The sequence below is a fragment of the Aulonocara sp. 'chitande type north' Nkhata Bay genome, linkage group LG18 (genome assembly GCF_057382095.1).
Source record: "Aulonocara sp. 'chitande type north' Nkhata Bay isolate Kocher_YH1m ecotype deep benthic linkage group LG18, A_spYH_male_GT1.1, whole genome shotgun sequence".
Taxonomy (NCBI): domain Eukaryota; kingdom Metazoa; phylum Chordata; class Actinopteri; order Cichliformes; family Cichlidae; genus Aulonocara; species Aulonocara sp. 'chitande type north' Nkhata Bay.
In genome coordinates, this window is record NC_141361.1 from 5,557,704 (window position 1) to 5,579,291 (window position 21,588).

The following is a 21,588-nucleotide window of genomic DNA, read 5'->3' on the forward strand; positions in this document are numbered from 1 at the left end:
AACAAAGAGCACTTAGACTAGAACAGACGTAGCTACGTTAATCCTACCATAAAACAATAAGACACGGTATGACCTCTCATGCTCCCAAAGTGCTGTCTAATACACACAAAGTTTGCAGACTACCAATCTACAACTAATTACAAAACTCTAAGCATATATAAGTAAATATTTCTAAGCATAAATGACAATCAACAATACAAATCTAACACACTTGGACTCATGAGACAGGCTTGTGATCCAAGGGAGCCATCAACTGGACAATTACTGACATGACAACAAAAAAGCTAAGTACAGAGGGGGGAACAGAGGTGAAAATACTTGCTTTAAAGGATTGTAATGTTTCCTTTTAAAATAAGTCTCTAAGGTCAGACAAAGGGACAGAAACTCATAGCTTTCTACCAGCCCAATGACAAAACTATAAGTTGTTTTTTAACATCTACTTTTTCATCTATTTGGCAGTCACAGTGAAAAGTATAAACATTGGCACGCTTTGTCTTGTGATTCTGCTGTTCGTAAAAAATGACCATGCGCAAAGTACCAGACTTTAAGGCTTTGACTTGATGCCAATGGCCTGAGGAGGACAGTATTACCCTTGGACATGTGTAGTCTGCCGTCTACTCAATAGAAGAAGAAGAAGCGCGGAAATGGCACAACTGTCTTCAGTTTCTGGGAGAGTTTAACAATGAGAGACTGATGATGCAGAAGAAATCTCCGTGGTTAAAAACATTAAAAACAGTCGTCCAGGATGATGAGATCCGCCACTGGCTCAGACTGCTGTATATCAGCCGGAGACCCGAGATGAAGTCACGCAGCAGGTATGTAAAACTGTGATGTTCTCAATGAACTAACACAGGAACGATCTGAGCTCAGTCTGTAAGCTAACAGGCTAAAATCAGAGAGCAGCTAATCAAACAAGTGCGTCCGTTTTTTTTAAAGGTAAACTTTTAACAATAGACTTTCATGAGACACATCAAAACCAAACAGGGAGGGAAAGCTTCGGTTTTCTGCACTGTGCCACAGTTCGCTGTCTGCTTCGGTTCACGACGCCTCACTCCGGGGCTACAGACAGTTCTCTGCCGCCTGTGGTGCTCCTCACCTCCGTCTGCACCCACAGACTTCCCGAGGTGGAGGCAGGCCGGCAGGGACTTTGAGAGATGGGCTTTACTTTTAAAAATACCCCTTAATCAGGGTCTAACTCACTAAAAGATGGCCACATGTCTCTCTCCAACTTAATCTCTTTCTTTTAAGTAATTGTTTTTCATTGAAATGAAATTAATTGTTCAATAAAATGATTACATTTATAATTAAATTAAAGTTAAATTAATCAAGGTGATTTTGACTTTGCTAGTTAACAGGAAGAGAAACAAACTTACACAGGATAAAATGAAATTTGGAGCCAGCAGAAAAAGTCAGATCACAGACAAACAGAAACATTCCTCTTTGGCTAAAATAAAATGCAGATTATTGCTCATCTGCAGTTTTAATCATGGTGAATAATTTATGATTCAGCCAAGTAAGATTCTTCTGTGTGGAGGTTTTTCCCCTGTCAAAAGGCATTGACCATTACCTTCATCTAAACATGGAATTTAAGTCATGTAGTTGCCGTTGTTTGTTTTTAAAGAGGTCATAATATTTTTGTGATGGTAGAAATTTATCTTCAAAGTAATAGTTATAAAGTGAATTAATAAGACTTTCCAACAAAGAGAGGGAGTCACATGGTGCTTCTGAAACATTTGTACAAACCTCTCTCACATATGTGAGCAACATGCTCACAGTGTACAGCCCTGCTGACTGAGGCTGCACCTTTACCTGTCTAATCTTTTTCTTTTTACTTTGTTCCTCAAGTCCCACATCAACATGAAGTGTAAGGAGGAGGAAGATCTGGCTGGCCAGCAGGTCTGGAAGCAGGAGAGGAACTTCAATCTGGACCAGGAGGACACAGATCCCCCACAGATCAAAGAGGAACAGGAGGAACTCTGCATCAGTCAAGAGGGAGAACAGCTTGTAGTGAAACACGAGGATGAAGGCATCGTCGTCTGGAGCGGGGAAGAGCGGCTCAGACAGCTGCATAACATCTGGAAACCTGAGAAAGATTTACAGACCAGCGGTAAAACTGTAATCGCTTTTCTGAAGTGTTAACATTAATATTAAACCTACAGTTTGTATCAGTCAGATCTATTTAATGTGTATTCGTGAAAACATGACAGGGAGTTTTAAATGGACTGGTTCTTATATAGCGCTTTTCTACTCAATCTTGAGCACTCAAAGCGCTTTACAAAACTTGTGCATTCACCCACTCACTCCCATTCGCACAAGCACATTTTTCTTAGTGCTTTCTACCAACATTCAGACACACATTCCACAGATCAAAGAGCAACTTGAGGCAACTTGGAGTTAGTATCTTGCCCAAGGATATTTGAAATGCAGACTAGGTGAAGCCGGGAATCGAACCGATCAGTAGATGATCTGCTCTACCGCCTGAGCTACAGCCACCCCCAATAGTGAAGATTATTTTGAAAAATATCAAGATGTAGATCAGTTTCGAGATCAACTCCAAAATAGATCATCAGTCAGTCAGTAATAAGTGAGTTCTTTTTTGTTTGAAAGGTTTTTTTTACTCTTAATGTTGCTGAAAAATGTCAGAACTCAAGTTCTCATTTGCATCAGAGTGCACAAATAACTTCATTTTTACACACTTTTAATTTCACCTGCAAATGTGAGCAACATGCCCTCATTACAGACTTTAACTAAAACTTTATCTTCTCAGAAGTGTTTTTCTATAATTACATTTTTTTTATTGTTCGTTTAGACCTCCACCAGCAAACTGCCTGTAAGGAGGAGGAGTTTGTCGCCAATCAGCAGGAGAGGAACTCAAGTCTGGACCAGGAGGACCCAGATCCTCCACAGATTAAAGAGGAACAGGAGGAACTCTGCACCAGTCAGGAGCTGGAGGAGATTGTACTGAAGCAGGAGATCAATAGTTTTATGGTGACTTCTAGTTTTGAGGAAAGTGACCTCAGTGAATCAGAACCAAACGATGACCAGCTCCTTGCTCTTAACTTTCCTGAACCAGAGCTTGAGGAACAGGAAGAAAACCAGCATGTGGACTCGGGATCAACTAGAAATGCGGAGCTGAAGAAAAGGAGACGTCACAAAAACCGAACAGATAAGTCTCGGAGTGAAACTGATACAAGTAAAAAATCTGTAAGCTGTGACACTTGTGGAAAAACTTTTCAGTGTAAATCCAACCTGACGAGACACATGAGAGTTCACACAAGTGAGAAGCCACATTCTTGTAGCACCTGTGGGAAAAGATTCATTTGGAAATCAGGATTGGAAACTCACGTAAGGATCCACACAGGCGAGAAGCCATATTTTTGCATCACCTGTGGGAAAAGATTTAATAAGAAATCCGGATTTGAAAGTCACGTGAGAATCCACACAGGCGAGAAGCCGTATTTCTGTAGCACATGTGGGAAAAGATTTGGTAAGAAATCAGGACTAGAAACTCATTTGAGAATCCACACCGGTGAGAAAGCGTATTCTTGCAACGTCTGTAGGAAAGAGTTTAGAGACTTGTCGACTATGAAAAGTCACAGAAGGATCCACACAGGTGAGAAACCATATATTTGTAGCTCCTGTGGGGAAAGATTCAGTTGGAAATCAGGACTGAATTTTCATCTAAGGATCCACCTGAGTGACAAACCAAATCACTGCAGCACCCGAGGTAGAAAATGACCTCATGCTCCAAGTCACGGTACATTTCCTGTCCACAGCAGTGAAGGGCACTCTATGTTGTTTGTTCCAGCCCTGACTTTATGTTTCTCTAAGTTTGATATTTTTTTTATTGGTCTTTAAAGGTGACACAAATATTTATTGAACATGGATGCTCTTTTAATATTTACCACAGAAACTTGTATTTCTTCTTCAGTATAGAAGAAAACAAACATGAAAATGAGTTTTTCATCACTTGTTCCTTGTAACAACCATGATGTGATTCCTTTTTATCAGCCAATAAATAAGTTTTGATACACAGGACTAAAGATTTAAAAAAGTTCAAGACAAGTATACAATTTTTATTTAAATATGTTTTCTTTGTGATTTATGTTAATGAAGGTTATACTTCAGTATGGCTTTGACCTGGTTGTCCTGGTTCTTCTTAGCAACATGTTGCAAGATTTGATTAAAATGTTTGTGACTAATTTTGTGTATTGTGTAATCCCTGCTAAATAAAAGCAGTTAAATGTGCTATATTGGCTCGTGATAAGTGTTTATATCATTTTGCCTAAATGCAAGTAAACTCAATGTTTGCCAACTCTGTGTGTGCAGTTTGCTTCATAAGTACAGTAACAGAACTTAAACTACATGGAGCCTATTTTGATTACATCATTACAGATGTAGATATTATTCATAGTTCATATTTCACAGTGTGCTGCAATCTTCTCCACAGACCTGCATTGCTCTCTGTTCAGACCCGTCATCTTCAAGATGTCCACTAGATGTCGTCAGAGTTCCCCCACTTTCCTCATCTATTGTGTTGCCATTACGTGAGCCTGCTTAAAACCTACAGTCCTTTACATATGGGTTCATTCAGGGTCATGTTTAGTGGGCAGGTTTAGTGCGATGAAGGAAACTCGTTTTCTTTAACTTTACCTCTCAGTAAGTAACTGGAGTAACAGACTCACTGATTCCTCCCCACCTGCTGGACATGAACCAGCTGACTGACACTTGTTTTCATTTTCTCATTCATAAAGTTGCTACCAGTTCAATTCATTTATATTTATATAGTGCCAAAAAACAACAGTTGCCTCAAGGTGCTTTATATTGTAAGGTAAAGAATGTAAAAACCTCCACAATTGAACAAGCTGAAAAGAGCAAATGCTTGGCAGCAGTGGCAGAAACAGGCTTTCTGTCGTAATCACTGTAAAACACTAATCACTGGTCAGTCATTTGTTGTGTTGCAATCGGTTACACTGAGGGAAAAAATTTCACAACTGGATCTCGGAGATAATGTGAATATTTGTGAAAATATGTGAAGATGAGGCTGAAATAACTCTGAGACTCTAAAACATGATGAAATGCTTACATATTGAAATGTGTGTAGTAACATGACCTACAGCTTGTTTAAGAACTCGTGATTTTTTCCCCCTGTTGGCATAAGGTGAAATCCTGCATAAAGGAGGTGACCTTTGCTCCCTGACTCAGACGTGATAAACATGACCCAAATCATTCACGTTGGTGCCAAATAATGTTTTGTTAAAGTTTAACAAGCTTTCCCAGCCTGAAACTGCCAGACAAACAAATCACCTGTTGGAGATGCTGGTTTAGCTCCCTGGGTAAAGTGGGTGACCCAGATGCTAAAGCCCAGCTATGACTCCTGCCTGAGGACTTTTAGTCTTGGTTTGCATCCAACTTTTCTGCCACAATAGTTCAATTTTCTTAATAAAACACCAAATTACAACAAGTTACCTCAAGGCAGTTTATATTGAAGGCACTTTATTCGAAGGTAAAGATCCGACAATAATACAGAGAAACAACAGGTAGAAGCAATGGAAGATTGAAAATAACGGTTGTCATTACTTTTCATTCAGTCATAAGATACAGAAACACCATCTGTTGTGTGTAAAGATGAACAGTAGGGGTAGGGTGATTTTCACCAGATCAAAGCCATGGATTCACAATTATGGTTTGGTGCTGTTGAGTACCTGGATAGAAAATGCACATGTGGAATGGTAGAAAGTGTTCAGCATGCTTTGATGATCTGCTTCAACTATGCTGGGGTGAGCATTACAGACTGCTTCTTAAATTTAATAACCAAATTGCATCAATGGGGAATTATAAATTCTACATTTGGATTTCTGATTATTATTTCTGGCTGATTTTCATTAGATCGACCTGAGTAGGGCAGCGACAGATGTGTGCGGTCCAGAAGTAGAAGAAGAAGAAAGAGGAGAGCAGAAATGATGACATTCTAGGCTCGCTTTTCACCTTTGATGTACTCTTAGCAGGAAGACTTTGGTTTGGTGATGTGTTAGAGATAATTTAGTGGTTGAAGCTACTGTGGACTGACCAGATCTGCCATCAGCTCAGAGTGCTGGATATCACCGCAAACCTGAGACAAAGTCATACAGAACAGGTGTGTAAAACTGTGATGGTCACTGTGATGGGTGCATGCAACCACACAACTGAGACACTTAGTAATATTCATTTGGTCTTTTGTCTTATGTTTACGTTATGCTTTAAAGTTTCTGTGATCATAAGTTAACTAATTTGACGTTTTGAGGTTACCTGTAGTGATGTGACGTTCTGTATCGAGGCTTCGGAGCGTGTGTCGGGTAATGGAGGGGGCGTTTCCGCGATGCGCGTATCGAGGCTTGCTTCATTTATGGGAGGAGCTGAAAATGATGACGTCCGAAGCCTCGCTGCCCGGCTGTACCACGTGACTGGTTCATGAAGTGGTTCGAACTTTGCCGCGAGATATGACAGCGATATAAACCCTCAGACTTCATTCAAAATGTGGGTGTTTGATGGAGAGTTGCGGTTAGTGAGAGTTTGGAGACAGTTTGGAGGTTTATGAGAGTGAGGAGAGAAAGTCAGGAGAGAATGGAGCCAGCTAAGAAGAGGAGGATGTCCTCCCCTGTGTGGGAACATTGTGATTTTATTCCTCCCAACAAGCTATGTAAATTTCTACAGAAGATGTATTTTCATAATACTGATGCTGCAATACAATTTATGTTAAGCTGTCTGTACTTTTGTACAAGGTGAAGTGTTTGCTATGTGCCAGGGAGCTGGGATATAACAACAACACCTCATCCATGCTTAGGCACTACAGAGCTTTGCATGAGAATAAGAGGAACACCGATTGTGGAGCAAGACCAGGTGAGCCATCAAATGCCATGATAATATAGCATGCAGTAATGTTACTAAATGATATAACAATATTATACAACTGTAATAAGTTACATGTGTGATATTTATATTTGTGCTTTATCTTTATTGTCTTTCCTCAGGAGAACAATCTCAAATAGATCAAGACCTGGTCAGCATGGTGATTGAGGACTCCCAGCCATTTAGCATTGTGGAGGACAAAGGATTCAAAAGATGTGTTAAATCATTAAATCCTAGCTATGTTCTCCCCACTAAAAAGGCCATAAAAGCAGTGAAAATTTAGTTTTTACAGAATAAAATGTGAACAGGCAGGACTGTGTAGCTGTCCACACCCCAACCACACCTCACCTCACAGTAAATGATCATTTGCATTTTAAGCATTTCCAAATGATCATTTTCCATACTGCCAGTATAAATATACACAGTATACTGCCATCACTACAATATACATGTTTTACACACTCCTTTTGTTGTTGACATTTACAGGCTGTGTGCAAAAGGCCACACTCTTCAAATTCATGCCAGCTATTATTTTTACGTCCAGTAGGTGTCCTGCTAGAGCAAATGAAGCTTCAAGAAGCTTTGCGCTGGGGTGAACCAATTGGATGAAAAGCTTCAATTAGTGATGGCCCGCTTGAAGCTGACGCTCCGGAGCGTGTGTCGAAAAAAACAACACACTGGTTCAGAAGCACTGTGTCGAGGCTTGCTTCGTTTGGCAAAAGTCACGTGACCAGTGACGTCCGAAGCTTCATTACGCACGTAACTGCTTCGGTACCTGATTCAAACGGATATAAGGAAGTGAATCATCCACGGGATTCGTGGAGTGTGTTGATGGTGACAGATAGCGACGAGGTGATCATTCCACTGACAGATATGGAGCCAGCGAGGAAGAGAGGACGTTCTGGCGTGTGGGAATATTTTGAGTTGATTTTGCTCAATTCATTTTATCTGCCGAAGTGAAAAACTTGAAATGTCCAAAATCATGTTTTCATAATGGAAATATCATTACAGCATATGACTTCAGGAACACTTCCATGTGAATTAAAGCTAATGAAGACTACAACAATGTATTTGACACTATACGTACATGACATTGCTACACAGTTTAGAAAATCATTTTGTTTATTGTTTTTAGGTGATAGTCTGCAGGACCCAGGAATACCTGCATATCTACCAGCTTGCAGTGTAGTTCCTGCACTCCACAGCCTCTTCTGTTCCATGCAAGTGGATTTTCTCCAGGGCAGGAGAAACTATTTCTAAGAAAAGAAACAGACTCAGCCAGCGCACAGTAACACTAATCCTCTTTTTAAATGTAAATAACAAAAGGGCTACCTTACATTGATCATGTTTTTACTTTGCAAGTTCTTGATTAGGGGTGGGTTTTGATTATCGCTTTTCTGATTACAATCCATGCTAATTGAATAAAGTGATATTGATTCATTAAAATCCCGTGTCGATTTGTAAATTAACGTTATTATGCCTGAAACGCCAGCATCTCAGGTTAAACCTCACAACATGTCGTCAAACACCATGCAGCTAAAACAGTAACTGGGAGCAGGTTTACGGATTCTGCATACAAACGTGAACACAGAGCGCGGACCCGACGCGTCAGAGTCAGATTTTGGTGCGTCGTCGGGTCCGCGCTGTGTTTGCCTCTTTTTTTTCGCTGGCTTCTGCAGCTGCAGGTTTCATAACTCTCTGTTTACATCTCTAATTAAGTCTCACATGTGTCAGCTTTCTTTTAATAGATACGAAATTATGGATATATACTGTTAAATGATCAGACTTGTAATATTTCTGACTGAGGCAAAACTTTCCAGATTCCAATCAAATTGAATCGGATCCTGTATCGAATCAAAATGATTCTACAAATCAGTGACGATGCAGCCATACTCAGCTTCCTAAGCATTTTCCCTTTCCAGTTCACAATCAATCCCACCCCTAGGTCAAAAATATGTATAGGACAATTGGCCTCATCTAATATTTTGTATGAACCTGTCCAGCTGTCCAGTGATTAAACGACAAGTAGATGGAGGCAGGACTTCACAGCAGGGGCATACTCCATAATGTGCTGTGCATTATCATATGTATATTATATATATTGCTCACTTATTGTATTTACCAACATCAAGGAGTTATGAGCAAAGAAAGGCCACCATAGTGCATGTTTAAATAGGGAAAGTTTATTGATCAAAATGTATTACGCAAATACGCATTACATTTTTTTCAGCCCCCCCAATCGAGAAAACAAAACCAATTACATGTTCAAAGCAACGGAACGGTGGCCCAATATCAGAGAGAACTCCACTCTTGAGTGAGCACTGATAATTGAGCAGTCCGTTTTATTTTGCAGATTCAAGCTGCTCTTCAAAATTTTCACCACCAGATGTCACCGGAGAGGACTGTGTTGAAAAGCTTCGAGTAATGAACCGTTTTTCAATACAAGCATCAGTGCTTCGGAAAGCTTCATTTGGCCATCACTACCAATAAGGAAAACTAAGGCAAATGTGTGTGTGAAATCTAGGGATAAAAGTGGTGCAAATAAGTGTTTGTAAGTTAATGATTACTCACCTTTCTTGCCTGTGTCCTCTTCAAGGTGTTTGGGCAAATGTTTCCCCGGGGGTCCAGACACCATTTAAAGGTTCCGGGAGAGACCATTGGTAAAGAGAGTGTGGTGAATCTTTTTGTGCTTGGGTTTCTGGGTTTTTATAATATTGGGTTTGGTGTAACATTAAAGTGTGAAATATTTATTAATATGTAAATGTGAAGATGTATTTATGTATTTATTTATTCTTATTGATATATTGTATACTGTGGTGGAAGGTTGGGATTTAAGAATTTACCTGAGAGTGGAATAATGGTTAAGTCTGTGACAGCTGAACATATTTAAGGCTGCCAGTTGTCATTAGAGGATGGATTTTTTTGTGCTGTGAAGAAGCTCGACAAGTTAATTGTTGTAAGGAGAGCCATAGAGTAGTGATGGGCAGATGAAGCCCCATGAAGCACTGAAGCTTTTCATCCAATTGGTTCACCCCAACGCGAAGCTTCATGAAGCTTCATTTGCTCTAGCAGGACACCTACTGGACGTAAAAATAATAGCTGGCATGAATTTGAAGAGTGTGGCATTTTGCACACAGCCTGTAAATGTCAACAACAAAAGGAGTGTGTAAAACATGTATATTGTAGTGATGGCAGTATACTGTGTATATTTATAGTGGCAGTATGGAAAATGATTATTTGGAAATGCTTGAAATGGAAATGATCATTTACTGTGAGGTGAGGTGTGGTTGGGGTGTGGACAGTAGTTGTGCTTTTGTAACGTTGAGGTATGGACAGCTACACACTGAGGCTTTGAGCCTCAGTCCTGCCTGTTCACATTTTATTCTGTAAAAACTAAATTTTCACTGCTTTTATGACCTTTTTAGTGGGGAGAACATAGCTAGGATTTAATGATTTAACAAATCTTTTGAATCCTTTGTCCTCCACAATGCTAAATGGCTGGGAGTCCTCAATCACCATGCTGACCAGGTCTTCATCTATTTGAGATTGTTCTCCTGAGGAAAGACAATAAAGATAAAGCACAAATATAAATATCACACACGTAACTTATTACAGTTGTATAATATTGTTATATCATTTAGTAACATTACTGCATGCTATATTATCACTGCATTTGATGGCTCACCTGGTCTTGCTCCACAATCAGTGTTCCCCTTATTCTCATGCAAAGCTCTGTAGTGCCTAAGCATGGATGAGGTGTTGCTGTTATATCCCAGCTCCCTGGCACATAGCAAACACTTCACCTTGTACAAAAGTCAAGACAGCTCAACATAAATTGTATTGCACCATCAGTATTATGAAAATACATCTTCTGTAGAAATTTACATACCTTGTTGGGAGGAATAAGATCAAAATGTTCCCACACAGGGGAGGACATCCTCCTCTTCTTAGCTGGCTCCATTCTCTCCTGACTTTCTCTCCTCACTCTCATAAACCTCCAAACGGTCTCCAAACTCTCACTAACCGCAACTCTCCATCAAACACCCACATTTTTGAATGAAGTCTGAGGGGTTTATATCGCTGTCATATCTCGCGGCAAAGTTCGAACCACTTCATGAACCAGTCACGTGGTACAGCCGGGCAGCGAGGCTTCGGACGTCATCATTTTCAGCTCCTCCCATAAATGAAGCAAGCCTCGATACGCGCATCGCGGAAACGCCCCCTCCATTACTCGACACACGCTCCGAAGCCTCGATACAGAACGTCCCATCACTACCATAGAGCAAATAAATACTTTGTTCCACTACACTTGCCTTGGTCTGTCTCACTGTGTTTCCAGCCGCTAAGGGCTGCCCTGTTACAAGTGGTGTCAGAAGTGTGTCACTCATGCCACAGTGAGAAGATGATGACAAGAGGTGGAAGAAAGCCAGGCCAAGAGGAGCAGCCTGATGAAGGAGTTGGAGCTTCATCTGAGCTAGAGGCCATGGCAGCAACAAGCCCTGAGGACAAATTGGAGGAGTTAACAGGGTTGGTGAAATCTCTTATGCGGTCTCAAGCAGCCAGAGACCAAAAGTGGGAGAAGGATTTGTCACGTCAGGAGCAAAGGTGGAAAGGCATGCAGCATCAATTTCAGCAAATCCAGCTACAAGTTAACGCTGTAACTGATAAGCCTGACCCACCAGAGGCGCCAGCGCCCCCTACAACATCTGAAGAACAAGAACTTGGATTCAATGGTGAAGACATTCCAGTGGCCAGTGGGTCCAGGTCTTTAATTGAACCAAAACTTTTCCCTCTGTCACCAGAAGATGACATTGAACATTTTCTGACTACGTTTGAAAGAATGGCAAACGTGTGTCGATGGCCCAGAGATGAGTGGGCTATTCGTCTGGTTCCCCTGTTGACAGGTAGAGCCCGCACAGCCTACATTCTTATGGATTTAACAGACTCTGAGAATTATGATAAGGTGAAAGAGGCAATTCTGGCAAAATATGAGATCACTGCTGACACCTACAGACGCCGCTTCAGATCTCTGAAAGTTGAGCCAGGTGAGACGCCACGTGAACTTTATGTAAGATTGAAAGACCTGTTTTCAAGATGGATTAAACCTGAAAAATCAACTGTAGAAGAAATATCTGAGCAGATAATTCTGGAGCAGTTTCTGAGAATGGTTAATCCAGAGCTGGAGATTTGGATACGTGAGCATGACCCGAAGACTGCAAAGGAAGCAGCTAGCCTCGCAGAGGTTTTCACTTCAGCCAGAAAAGGAAGCAAGAGCACCTACTTCAGCCGGGAGACCCACTACGCCCAACCAAGTAAGTCCATTGGGGGTGAACAGGGTTCTGGTCAAGTTCAGGCTAGAAATCTTTCTAGTTCTAGGCAGCTCCCTTCCCATAGACCTCACAATGTGAAGAAATCCTTTAAGTCTTCAGTTCAGGATATTAAATGTTATCACTGTCATAACTTTGGCCATACACAACAATTTTGCCCTGCACTTAAGTCAAAACCATCTCTTTTATGTGCAGTTCCAAGACCAGCCACAGAGCCAGTAGGAAAGAAAGCTTGTACTGTCCCTGTTTTAATTAATGGGCGTAAAGAGGAAGCTTTGCTTGACTCTGGGTGCTTTCAGACTCTTGTACACTCTAGCATAATTTCAGGAGAAAAGCTAAGTGGGGTTGGGGCTACAATAAGTTGTGTGCATGGAGACGAACACAGGTACCCCACTGCTGAGGTTTACCTGACAGTAGGAGGTCAAACCTACTTGTTAGTGGTAGCTGTTGTTCCCAGTTTGCCATATTCAGTGATACTTGGTAATGACATCCCCACTCTTTTTGATCTAATACACCAGTCAGATTATGACCCTCAAGTGAGTGCTGAGAAAGACATTCAAGGCTTAGGTGATGAATCTGGAAGCTCACTTCCTCTAGATATGACAGTTGAACCATTTAAACCCTGTCATGTAGTCACAAGAGCACAAAGTGCAAAGGAAAGGATGCAAGAACTGCCCTTTTTTGAGGAGTCTCTCGAAACGGAGCCAGGGAAGATTAGGAAGTCTAGGGCTCAGAAAAGAAGAGAAAAGTTCAAAGGCTCAGGGGAAAAAGGTACAGCATTGTTCCCTAAGCCAAATAACCAACTTGAGTTTGATGTTCCCTCAGATTTAGGTGCACTCCAAAGAAGCGACCCTACTCTAAAACCCTGGTTTGAGAAGGTAACAGAGGTAGAGGGGGCTAGTCAAGGTCAGGTAAGCTGTCTTGCAGACACTGTTTACTTGATTAAAGGAGGCATCTTGTACCAGAGAAAGGGGAAGTGCGAAGCTGTGGCACTCCCACAACAGTTCAGAGACAAAGTTACGGATTTGGGTCATTCAATTCCATGGGCAGGTCATATGGCTTTTCACAAAACACTGAATAGGATCAGCAGCCGTTTTGTTTGGCCAGGGATGTATGTCCAAGTTTCTGAGTTTTGCCGTTCCTGTGAAAAATGTCAGTTGACCTCAGGCAAAGGAGTAGCGCGAGCCCAGTTGCAACCACTGCCAATTATTGAAACACCATTTGAGAGGCTAGGCATGGATATTGTGGGCCCTTTAGAGAGGAGCTCCACAGGTCATCGCTACATATTAGTCATATGTGACTATGCAACACGGTTTCCTGAGGCCTTCCCACTCAGATCAATTAAAGCTCGTCACATTGCTAATTGTCTTCTGCAGCTTTTCTCTAGGGTAGGCATACCAAGAGAAATTCTGACGGACTGTGGAACGAACTTTCTATCCAAGTTGTTGCAGCAGGTTTATAAGCTGTTAGGGATAAAGGGACTTAAGACCACCCCGTATCACCCCCAAACGGACGGGCTAGTGGAGAGATACAACCAGACTCTCAAAAGTATGCTGCGAAAGTTTGTCTCTGACACAGGTGCTGACTGGGATCAATGGCTGCCATACCTTCTGTTCGCCTACCGGGAGGTCCCGCAGGTTTCCACTGGCTTCTCGCCTTTTGAACTTTTATACGGTCGCCAAGTGAGAGGCCCCCTGGATCTGCTTAAGGACTGCTGGGAGGAATCCAAAGCAGAGGGCGAAAACATCGCAGCCTACGTCATCACCATGAGAGAGAGGTTGGAGAAAATGGCATCATTGATGCAAGACAACATGAAAGCTGCACAAAAACATCACAAGACTTGGTATGATCAGAAGGCCAGGGATAGGGTCTTCCTTCCAGGTCAGAAAGTACTGTTATTGCTTCCCACCAGCGATAACAAGTTGCTGACAAAATGGCATGGACCATACGAGATCGTCAGACAAGTGAGTAAAGTCACTTATGAGCTGAATATGCCAGAAAGAGTTAAAAAATATCAGACATTTCACGTGAACTTGTTGAAGGAATTCCACAGCCGACAAGAGCCGGTCTATCAGTTACTGGTGCGTTCAGTTAAGGATGAGGAGGTGACTGAGAAGTTCTTTCCAACTAACATTCAAGTTTGTGCTTCAGTTGACCTCTCTCATTTGTCTCCTACTGAGCAGGCTGATATAAAACCACTCGTGGACCCACAGCTCTTTCGAGAAACACCAGGCTTCACATCACTGGTTCAGCATAAGATACGGGTGAAGGAGGATGCACCCGTTCGACAAAAGAGTTACAGAATTCCTGAACGGTTGGTGCCAGTGCTGCAGAAAGAAATAAAACTGATGTTGGACCTGGGAATCATTGAGGTGTCAAGTAGTGAGTGGTGCAGCCCGATTGTTTTGGTACCAAAGAAAGATGACACCCTGAGATTCTGTATTGATTTCAGATATTTGAATGCAGTATCCAAGTTTGATCCCTACCCAATGCCCAGGGTGGATGACCTGCTGGAGAGAGTTGGATCAGCAACGTACATTACAACACTTGATTTGTGTAAAGGATACTGGCAAGTGGCTTTGGCACCAGAAGCGAGAGAACTGACAGCCTTCAAAACTCCTTTTGGTATGTACCAATTTAAAGTCATGCCATTTGGGCTTCAAGGTGCACCAGCGACATTCCAGCGATTAATGGACCATGTACTGAGAGATGTGTCAGCATTCTCTGCAGCATATCTGGATGACGTGGTGGTGTACAGCCAGTCCTGGGAAGAGCATGTCATTCACCTACAGAAGGTGCTACACTCCATCAGAATGGCTGGACTGACTATCAATCCCAAGAAGTGCTCCATAGCCAAGAGAGAAGTGGAGTACTTGGGCTTTGTAGTTGGCTCTGGGAAGATAAAGCCGCAGGTTGGAAAGATTGAAGCAATTCAGTCCTTCCCAGTTCCGACAACAAAAAGGAAGGTGAGAGGTTTTCTGGGTCTAGTAGGCTGGTACCGGAAATTCATACCTTCTTTTGCAGAGCGATCCACTGTACTTAATAACCTCACAAAAGGCTCAGCCCCTAACAAAGTGCGTTGGACGGAAGACTGTGAGCGAGCATTCAGAGACCTCAAGGAAGCAGTTTGCACACATCCAGTTCTACACAGTCCAGACTTCAACAAGCCATTCATCTTGCAAACTGATGCTTCGGGAGTTGGCCTTGGTGCTGTCCTTCAGCAAGAGGTGGATGGTGAAAGAAGGCCTGTGGTGTTTCTGAGTCGGAAACTACTCGACAGGGAGACGAGGTACTCGACGGTGGAGAAAGAGTGCTTGGCCATGAAATGGGCTATTGAGGCCTTGAGGTATTATCTTCTGGGACGTCACTTCACTCTGGAGACTGATCATCGTGCCCTCCAGTGGTTGAACCGCATGAGGGATGCGAATGCCCGCATTGCAGGATGGTACCTGTCTCTGCAGCCTTATGACTTTACGGTCCAGTATAGGCCGGGGAAGTCAAATGTGGTTGCTGATTGTTTATCTAGGATGACAGAGGACTGAAGCACTTCGTGCTTAAGAGAGGGAGGAGGAAATGTAAGGAAGAGGACTCCCTTACTGCATTTATTTATATTATATGTATAGCACTTTAGAGCACACCTTTCACTTTATTAAAAGCACCTTATCAAGCACTTTATGAGCATTGCACTTTAAGCATGGATTTGCACACAAGCAGTTTAAATATTTATTGTCTATTTATTGGGAATTTTAAAATCAGTTGGTAGCCTTATTTCAGATCCTGCACAGCTGCTCCTCGTCAAGGAATGTGGTGGTTGTCTGTCAGGAGAGAAGAATGGTGATTGAGATTGTGATTAAGGTTTACCAATAAGGAAAACTAAGGCAAATGTGTGTGTGAAATCTAGGGATAAAAGTGGTGCAAATAAGTGTTTGTAAGTTAATGATTACTCACCTTTCTTGCCTGTGTCCTCTTCAAGGTGTTTGGGCAAATGTTTCCCCGGGGGTCCAGACACCATTTAAAGGTTCCGGGAGAGACCATTGGTAAAGAGAGTGTGGTGAATCTTTTTGTGCTTGGGTTTCTGGGTTTTTATAATATTGGGTTTGGTGTAACATTAAAGTGTGAAATATTTATTAATATGTAAATGTGAAGATGTATTTATGTATTTATTTATTCTTATTGATATATTGTATACTGTGGTGGAAGGTTGGGATTTAAGAATTTACCTGAGAGTGGAATAATGGTTAAGTCTGTGACAGCTGAACATATTTAAGGCTGCCAGTTGTCATTAGAGGATGGATTTTTTGTGCTGTGAAGAAGCTCGACAAGTTAATTGTTGTAAGGAGAGCCATAGAGCAAATAAATACTTTGTTCCACTACACTTGCCTTGGTCTGTCTCACTGTGTTTCCAGCCGCTAAGGGCTGCCCTGTTACACACACATATACAAATACTCGGCGCTCATCCAACCTGGATACAGACACAAATGGACACTGTACATGTACTGTACAGCACGGCCCCTCCTGAGAACCCTCAATGTCTACATGCATTTAAAACTGAGAGGTGGGCACCGGCGCCAGAGGTGAGGTTGAATACAAAGACTGTCCTCTGGACACCGTATAACATGCCCGATCCCAAGGCCCTATATGTATGTGTTATGAGAGTGTGAGTAATGTGGATGTCTAGGTTGTGGAATAAAATCAGTCTGCTGATAAAACAGTGAGCACAGTGAGAAGATCTTCACTGAGCTGATCCATCTCATCTCATAAAATTGAGGCACAGGTGACCAGGAGGGGACAGAGGGGGAACGACCTTTTATTGCTTTTTTCTACAACAATTTCTTAGTTCAGCTGCAGTATTTGATATCCTGTAATGACTAAAATGATAATTTAAACTAATTTACATAAAAAGATTGTCTTTTAAATGTTAAGGTTATTTAACAACTTTAAAGGCTGAGCAGTGCTATTTTTAAATGAAAAACTCACAGGCTCACATGTTCCAGGATTGAATTAGTGTCTGATAACCCTCCCTCTTCCTGCTCTCTAACTCAGCACCTCCTCTCTGTCCACATGTTCCCTTGTTCCCTCCCCTTCTGATCTGCAGTTTGAAGATGGGTGCAACCAACATGTGGTGACGTATAAGAGCTGACAGATCCCATTCGCTACAGAAACCTATGTTGTTTAGATCAGAGCAGTTTCAGTTCTGAGGAAGTGAAACTCACACAGTCACTGACACTGTTGGGTGAAATGGCGCAGAAAAGTGTTCAGCTGGACCGAGAAACCTTCTCTTGTTCGATCTGTTTGGATCTACTGAAGAATCCGGTGGCTATTCCCTGTGGACACAGCTACTGCATGAAGTGTATTGAAAGCTTCTGGGATGAAGAGGAAAAGAAGAAAATCTACAGCTGCCCTCAGTGCAGACAGACTTTCACAGCGAGGCCTGTCCTGGAGAAAAACACCATGTTAGCAGTTTTAGTGGAGGAGCTGAAGAAGACTGGACTCCAAGCTGCTCCTGCTGATCACTGCTATGCTGGACCTGAAGATGTGACCTGTGATGTCTGCACTGGAAGAAAAATCAAAGCAATGAAGTCCTGTTTGATGTGTTTGGTCTCTTACTGTGAGAAACACCTTCAGCCTCATTATGATGTGGTTCAATTAAAGAAACACAAGCTGGTGGAGCCCTCCAAGAAGCTCCAGGAGAACATCTGCTCTCGTCATGATGAGGTGATGAAGATGTTCTGCCGTACTGATCAGCAGAGTATCTGTTATCTCTGCTCTGTGGATGAACATAAAGGCCACGACACAGTCTCAGCTGCAGCAGAAAGGACTGAGAGGCAGAGAGAGCTGGAGGTGAGTCGACAAAACATCCAGCAGAGAATCCAGGACAGAGAGAAAGATGTGAAGCTGCTTCAACAGGAGGTGGAGGCCATCAATCAGTCTGCTGATCAAACAGTGGAGCACAGTGAGAAGATCTTCACTGAGCTGATCCATCTCATCCAGAAAAGAAGCTCTGATGTGAAGCAGCAGATCAGATCCCAGCAGGAAACTGAAGTGAGTCGAGTCAAAGAGCTTCAGGAGAAGCTGGAGCAGGAGATCACTGAGCTGAAGAGGAAAGATGCTGAGCTGAAGCAGCTCTCACACACAGAGGATCACATCCAGTTTCTACACAACTACCCCTCACTGTCAGCACTCAGTGAGTCTACAGACTCATCCAGCATCAATATCCGTCCTCTGAGCTACTTTGAGGATGTGACAGCAGCTGTGTCAGAGGTCAGAGATAAACTACAGGACATTCTGAGAGAGGAACGGACAAACATCTCACTGACAGTCACTGAAGTGGATGTTTCACTGTCAGATCCACCAGAGCCAAAGACCAGAGCTGGATTCTTAAAATATTCATGTGAAATCACACTGGATCCAAACACAGCAAACACATGGCTGTTATTATCAGAGGGGAACAGAAAAGTAACATTTATGAATCAACAACAGTCTTATTCTGATCATCCAGACAGATTCACTAACAGGTGTCAGGTCCTGAGTCGAGAGAGTCTGACTGGACGTTGTTACTGGGAGGTGGAGTGGAGAGGGGGAGGAGTTGATGTAGCAGTCGCATACAAGAATATCAGCAGAAAAGGATATGGTAATGAATGTGTTTTTGGACATAATGACAAATCTTGGTCATTATATTGTGACAACAACAGTTTTACATTTTCGTACAACAACATCCACACTCGTGTCTCAGGTCCTCGTTCCTCCAGAGTAGGAGTGTACCTGGATCACAGAGCAGGTATTTTGTCCTTCTACAGCGTCTCTGAAACCATGACTCTCCTCCACAGAGTCCAGACCACATTCACTCAGCCGCTCTATGCTGGTCTTTACTGTTATGGAACCACTGCTGAGTTGATTAAAGTGAAATAGACTGAAGTCTTTCATATTGTTGTAAGTTTAAATCTGTATTTTAGTTCCCTTTTAGTTTCTCTCCATCATTATTGTGGTATTTATGTGCTGCACATAAATCAGATGTCAGTCAAACATTATGGGCAGTACCTCGACATCTTCAACATGTTGTCTTGATGTTTTTACGTTTTATAGGTGGAGCTCTTTCCTGTGTCTGTTCAGCCATGGAGACTATCAATGCTTATGGATATTTTTATTTGAAAAATTTCTCCACATGACAACATAAACTTCTCTATCTTCTAAATGTTTACTGAATATTTTTCTTAGGTATTTGTATGTTGTTGTTTCTCTTCACTGATCTTAACAGAGAAGTCTACAGACCTTCCTTTATCACACAGATTTTATTCTCATTTGTACATTTATAAAGAAAACAATTAATTACAGAGCAATAAGAAATTTTAAGAAAGTGCACTATATCATAATTTATAGTAAAGTGTATTAAAGCATCGTTAGTTAGTCACTTATTTAGTTTGGAGCTGTATCATCTGACACTGTAGAAACATTTCCTCCAGCTTCAGCACAGAATGTTAAAAACAGAACTATTAATGAGAACAAACAGTAGGAACACAGTATCAGCAAACATCATGGCTTAAAATGGAGAGTAAAAATCTAAAAAGAAATAAACAAATTAGTAAAAAGGATTTCCTGTTGACATGTTATTGGTCCTATCTTGTCTGCAGCACCTCCAGGATGCTTCTTATATGTTTCTGGTTATTTTTGCACCAATTTTAGTTTTTGTCAGTAGGAAGTTCAAGTTCAACTCAGTGTGTTTGTTTGTTTTTTTCAAACTGATGCCTGACCTTGAACACCAAACATCTGTCAATAAAGCAATGATATAAAATGCTTATATTAGTACTGAAAAACTGCATATCCACTTTACAAATATAAATAATGATATAAATCCACAGCTGAACTGGAGGAGCAGCTGATCTAGTTCACTCATGTGTTTCTGGACTAAGAGTTGGAGCAAATACCTTATGATTCAGTGATGTTTGTTTTTGTTAAATATTTTGTAGATCCAAGAGTGAGTTTGACTCATGATGATGATGTTCCGAATTAAACAAAGTTGGTCACAAATTCTTCAAAGCTGTTTATTAAGAATATATTCACTTGGACTCATGAGACAGGCTTGTGATCCAAGGGAGCCATCAACTGGACAATTACTGACATGACAACAAAAAAGCTAAGTACAGAGGGGGGAACAGAGGTGAAAATACTTGCTTTAAAGGATTGTAATGTTTCCTTTTAAAATAAGTCTCTAAGGTCAGACAAAGGGACAGAAACTCATAGCTTTCTACCAGCCCAATGACAAAACTATAAGTTGTTTTTTAACATCTACTTTTTCATCTATTTGGCAGTCACAGTGAAAAGTATAAACATTGGCACGCTTTGTCTTGTGATTCTGCTGTTCGTAAAAAATGACCATGCGCAAAGTACCAGACTTTAAGGCTTTGACTTGATGCCAATGGCCTGAGGAGGACAGTATTACCCTTGGACATGTGTAGTCTGCCGTCTACTCAATAGAAGAAGAAGAAGCGCGGAAATGGCACAACTGTCTTCAGTTTCTGGGAGAGTTTAACAATGAGAGACTGATGATGCAGAAGAAATCTCCGTGGTTAAAAACATTAAAAACAGTCGTCCAGGATGATGAGATCCGCCACTGGCTCAGACTGCTGTATATCAGCCGGAGACCCGAGATGAAGTCACGCAGCAGGTATGTAAAACTGTGATGTTCTCAATGAACTAACACAGGAACGATCTGAGCTCAGTCTGTAAGCTAACAGGCTAAAATCAGAGAGCAGCTAATCAAACAAGTGCGTCCGTTTTTTTTAAAGGTCAACTTTTAACAATAGACTTTCATGAGACACATCAAAACCAAACAGGGAGGGAAAGCTTCGGTTTTCTGCACTGTGCCACAGTTCGCTGTCTGCTTCGGTTCACGACGCCTCACTCCGGGGCTACAGACAGTTCTCTGCCGCCTGTGGTGCTCCTCACCTCCGTCTGCACCCACAGACTTCCCGAGGTGGAGGCAGGCCGGCAGGGACTTTGAGAGATGGGCTTTACTTTTAAAAATAGCCCTTAATCAGGGTCTAACTCACTAAAAGATGGCCACATGTCTCTCTCCAACTTAATCTCTTTCTTTTAAGTAATTGTTTTTCATTGAAATGAAATTAATTGTTCAATAAAATGATTACATTTATAATTGAATTAAAGTTAAATGAATCAAGGTGATTTTGACTTTGCTAGTTAACAGGAAGAGAAACAAACTTACACAGGATAAAATGAAATTTGGACCCAGCAGAAAAAGTCAGATCACAGACAAACAGAAACATTCCTCTTTGGCTAAAATAAAATGCAGATTATTGCTCATCTGCAGTTTTAATCATGGTGAATAATTTATGATTCAGCCAAGTAAGATTCTTCT

General features: G+C 41.6%; 2 protein-coding genes across 2 annotated transcripts; both read left to right on the top strand.

Annotated features, from left to right (window-relative positions):
- The first annotated feature begins 2,805 nt into the window (after window positions 1-2,805).
- Window positions 2,806-4,188, top strand: LOC147307802 (uncharacterized). Its single transcript, XM_086273160.1, has one exon. The coding sequence runs from the start codon at window positions 2,986-2,988 to the stop codon at window positions 3,736-3,738; it is 753 nt and encodes a 250-aa protein (XP_086129286.1). The 5' UTR covers window positions 2,806-2,985; the 3' UTR covers window positions 3,739-4,188.
- Window positions 4,189-17,414: 13,226 nt separating this feature from the next.
- LOC147307803 (tripartite motif-containing protein 16-like) lies at window positions 17,415-19,129 on the top strand. The gene has a single exon (XM_086273110.1). The coding sequence runs from the start codon at window positions 17,454-17,456 to the stop codon at window positions 19,122-19,124; it is 1,671 nt and encodes a 556-aa protein (XP_086129236.1). The 5' UTR covers window positions 17,415-17,453; the 3' UTR covers window positions 19,125-19,129.
- The last annotated feature ends 2,459 nt before the right edge of the window (window positions 19,130-21,588 follow it).

Bases quoted from the DNA above. Each gene is read 5' to 3' on its own strand.
- LOC147307803 (XM_086273110.1), top strand. From the start codon at position 17,454: ATGGCGCAGAAAAGTGTTCAGCTGGACCGAGAAACCTTCTCTTGTTCG.
- LOC147307802 (XM_086273160.1), top strand. From the start codon at position 2,986: ATGGTGACTTCTAGTTTTGAGGAAAGTGACCTCAGTGAATCAGAACCA.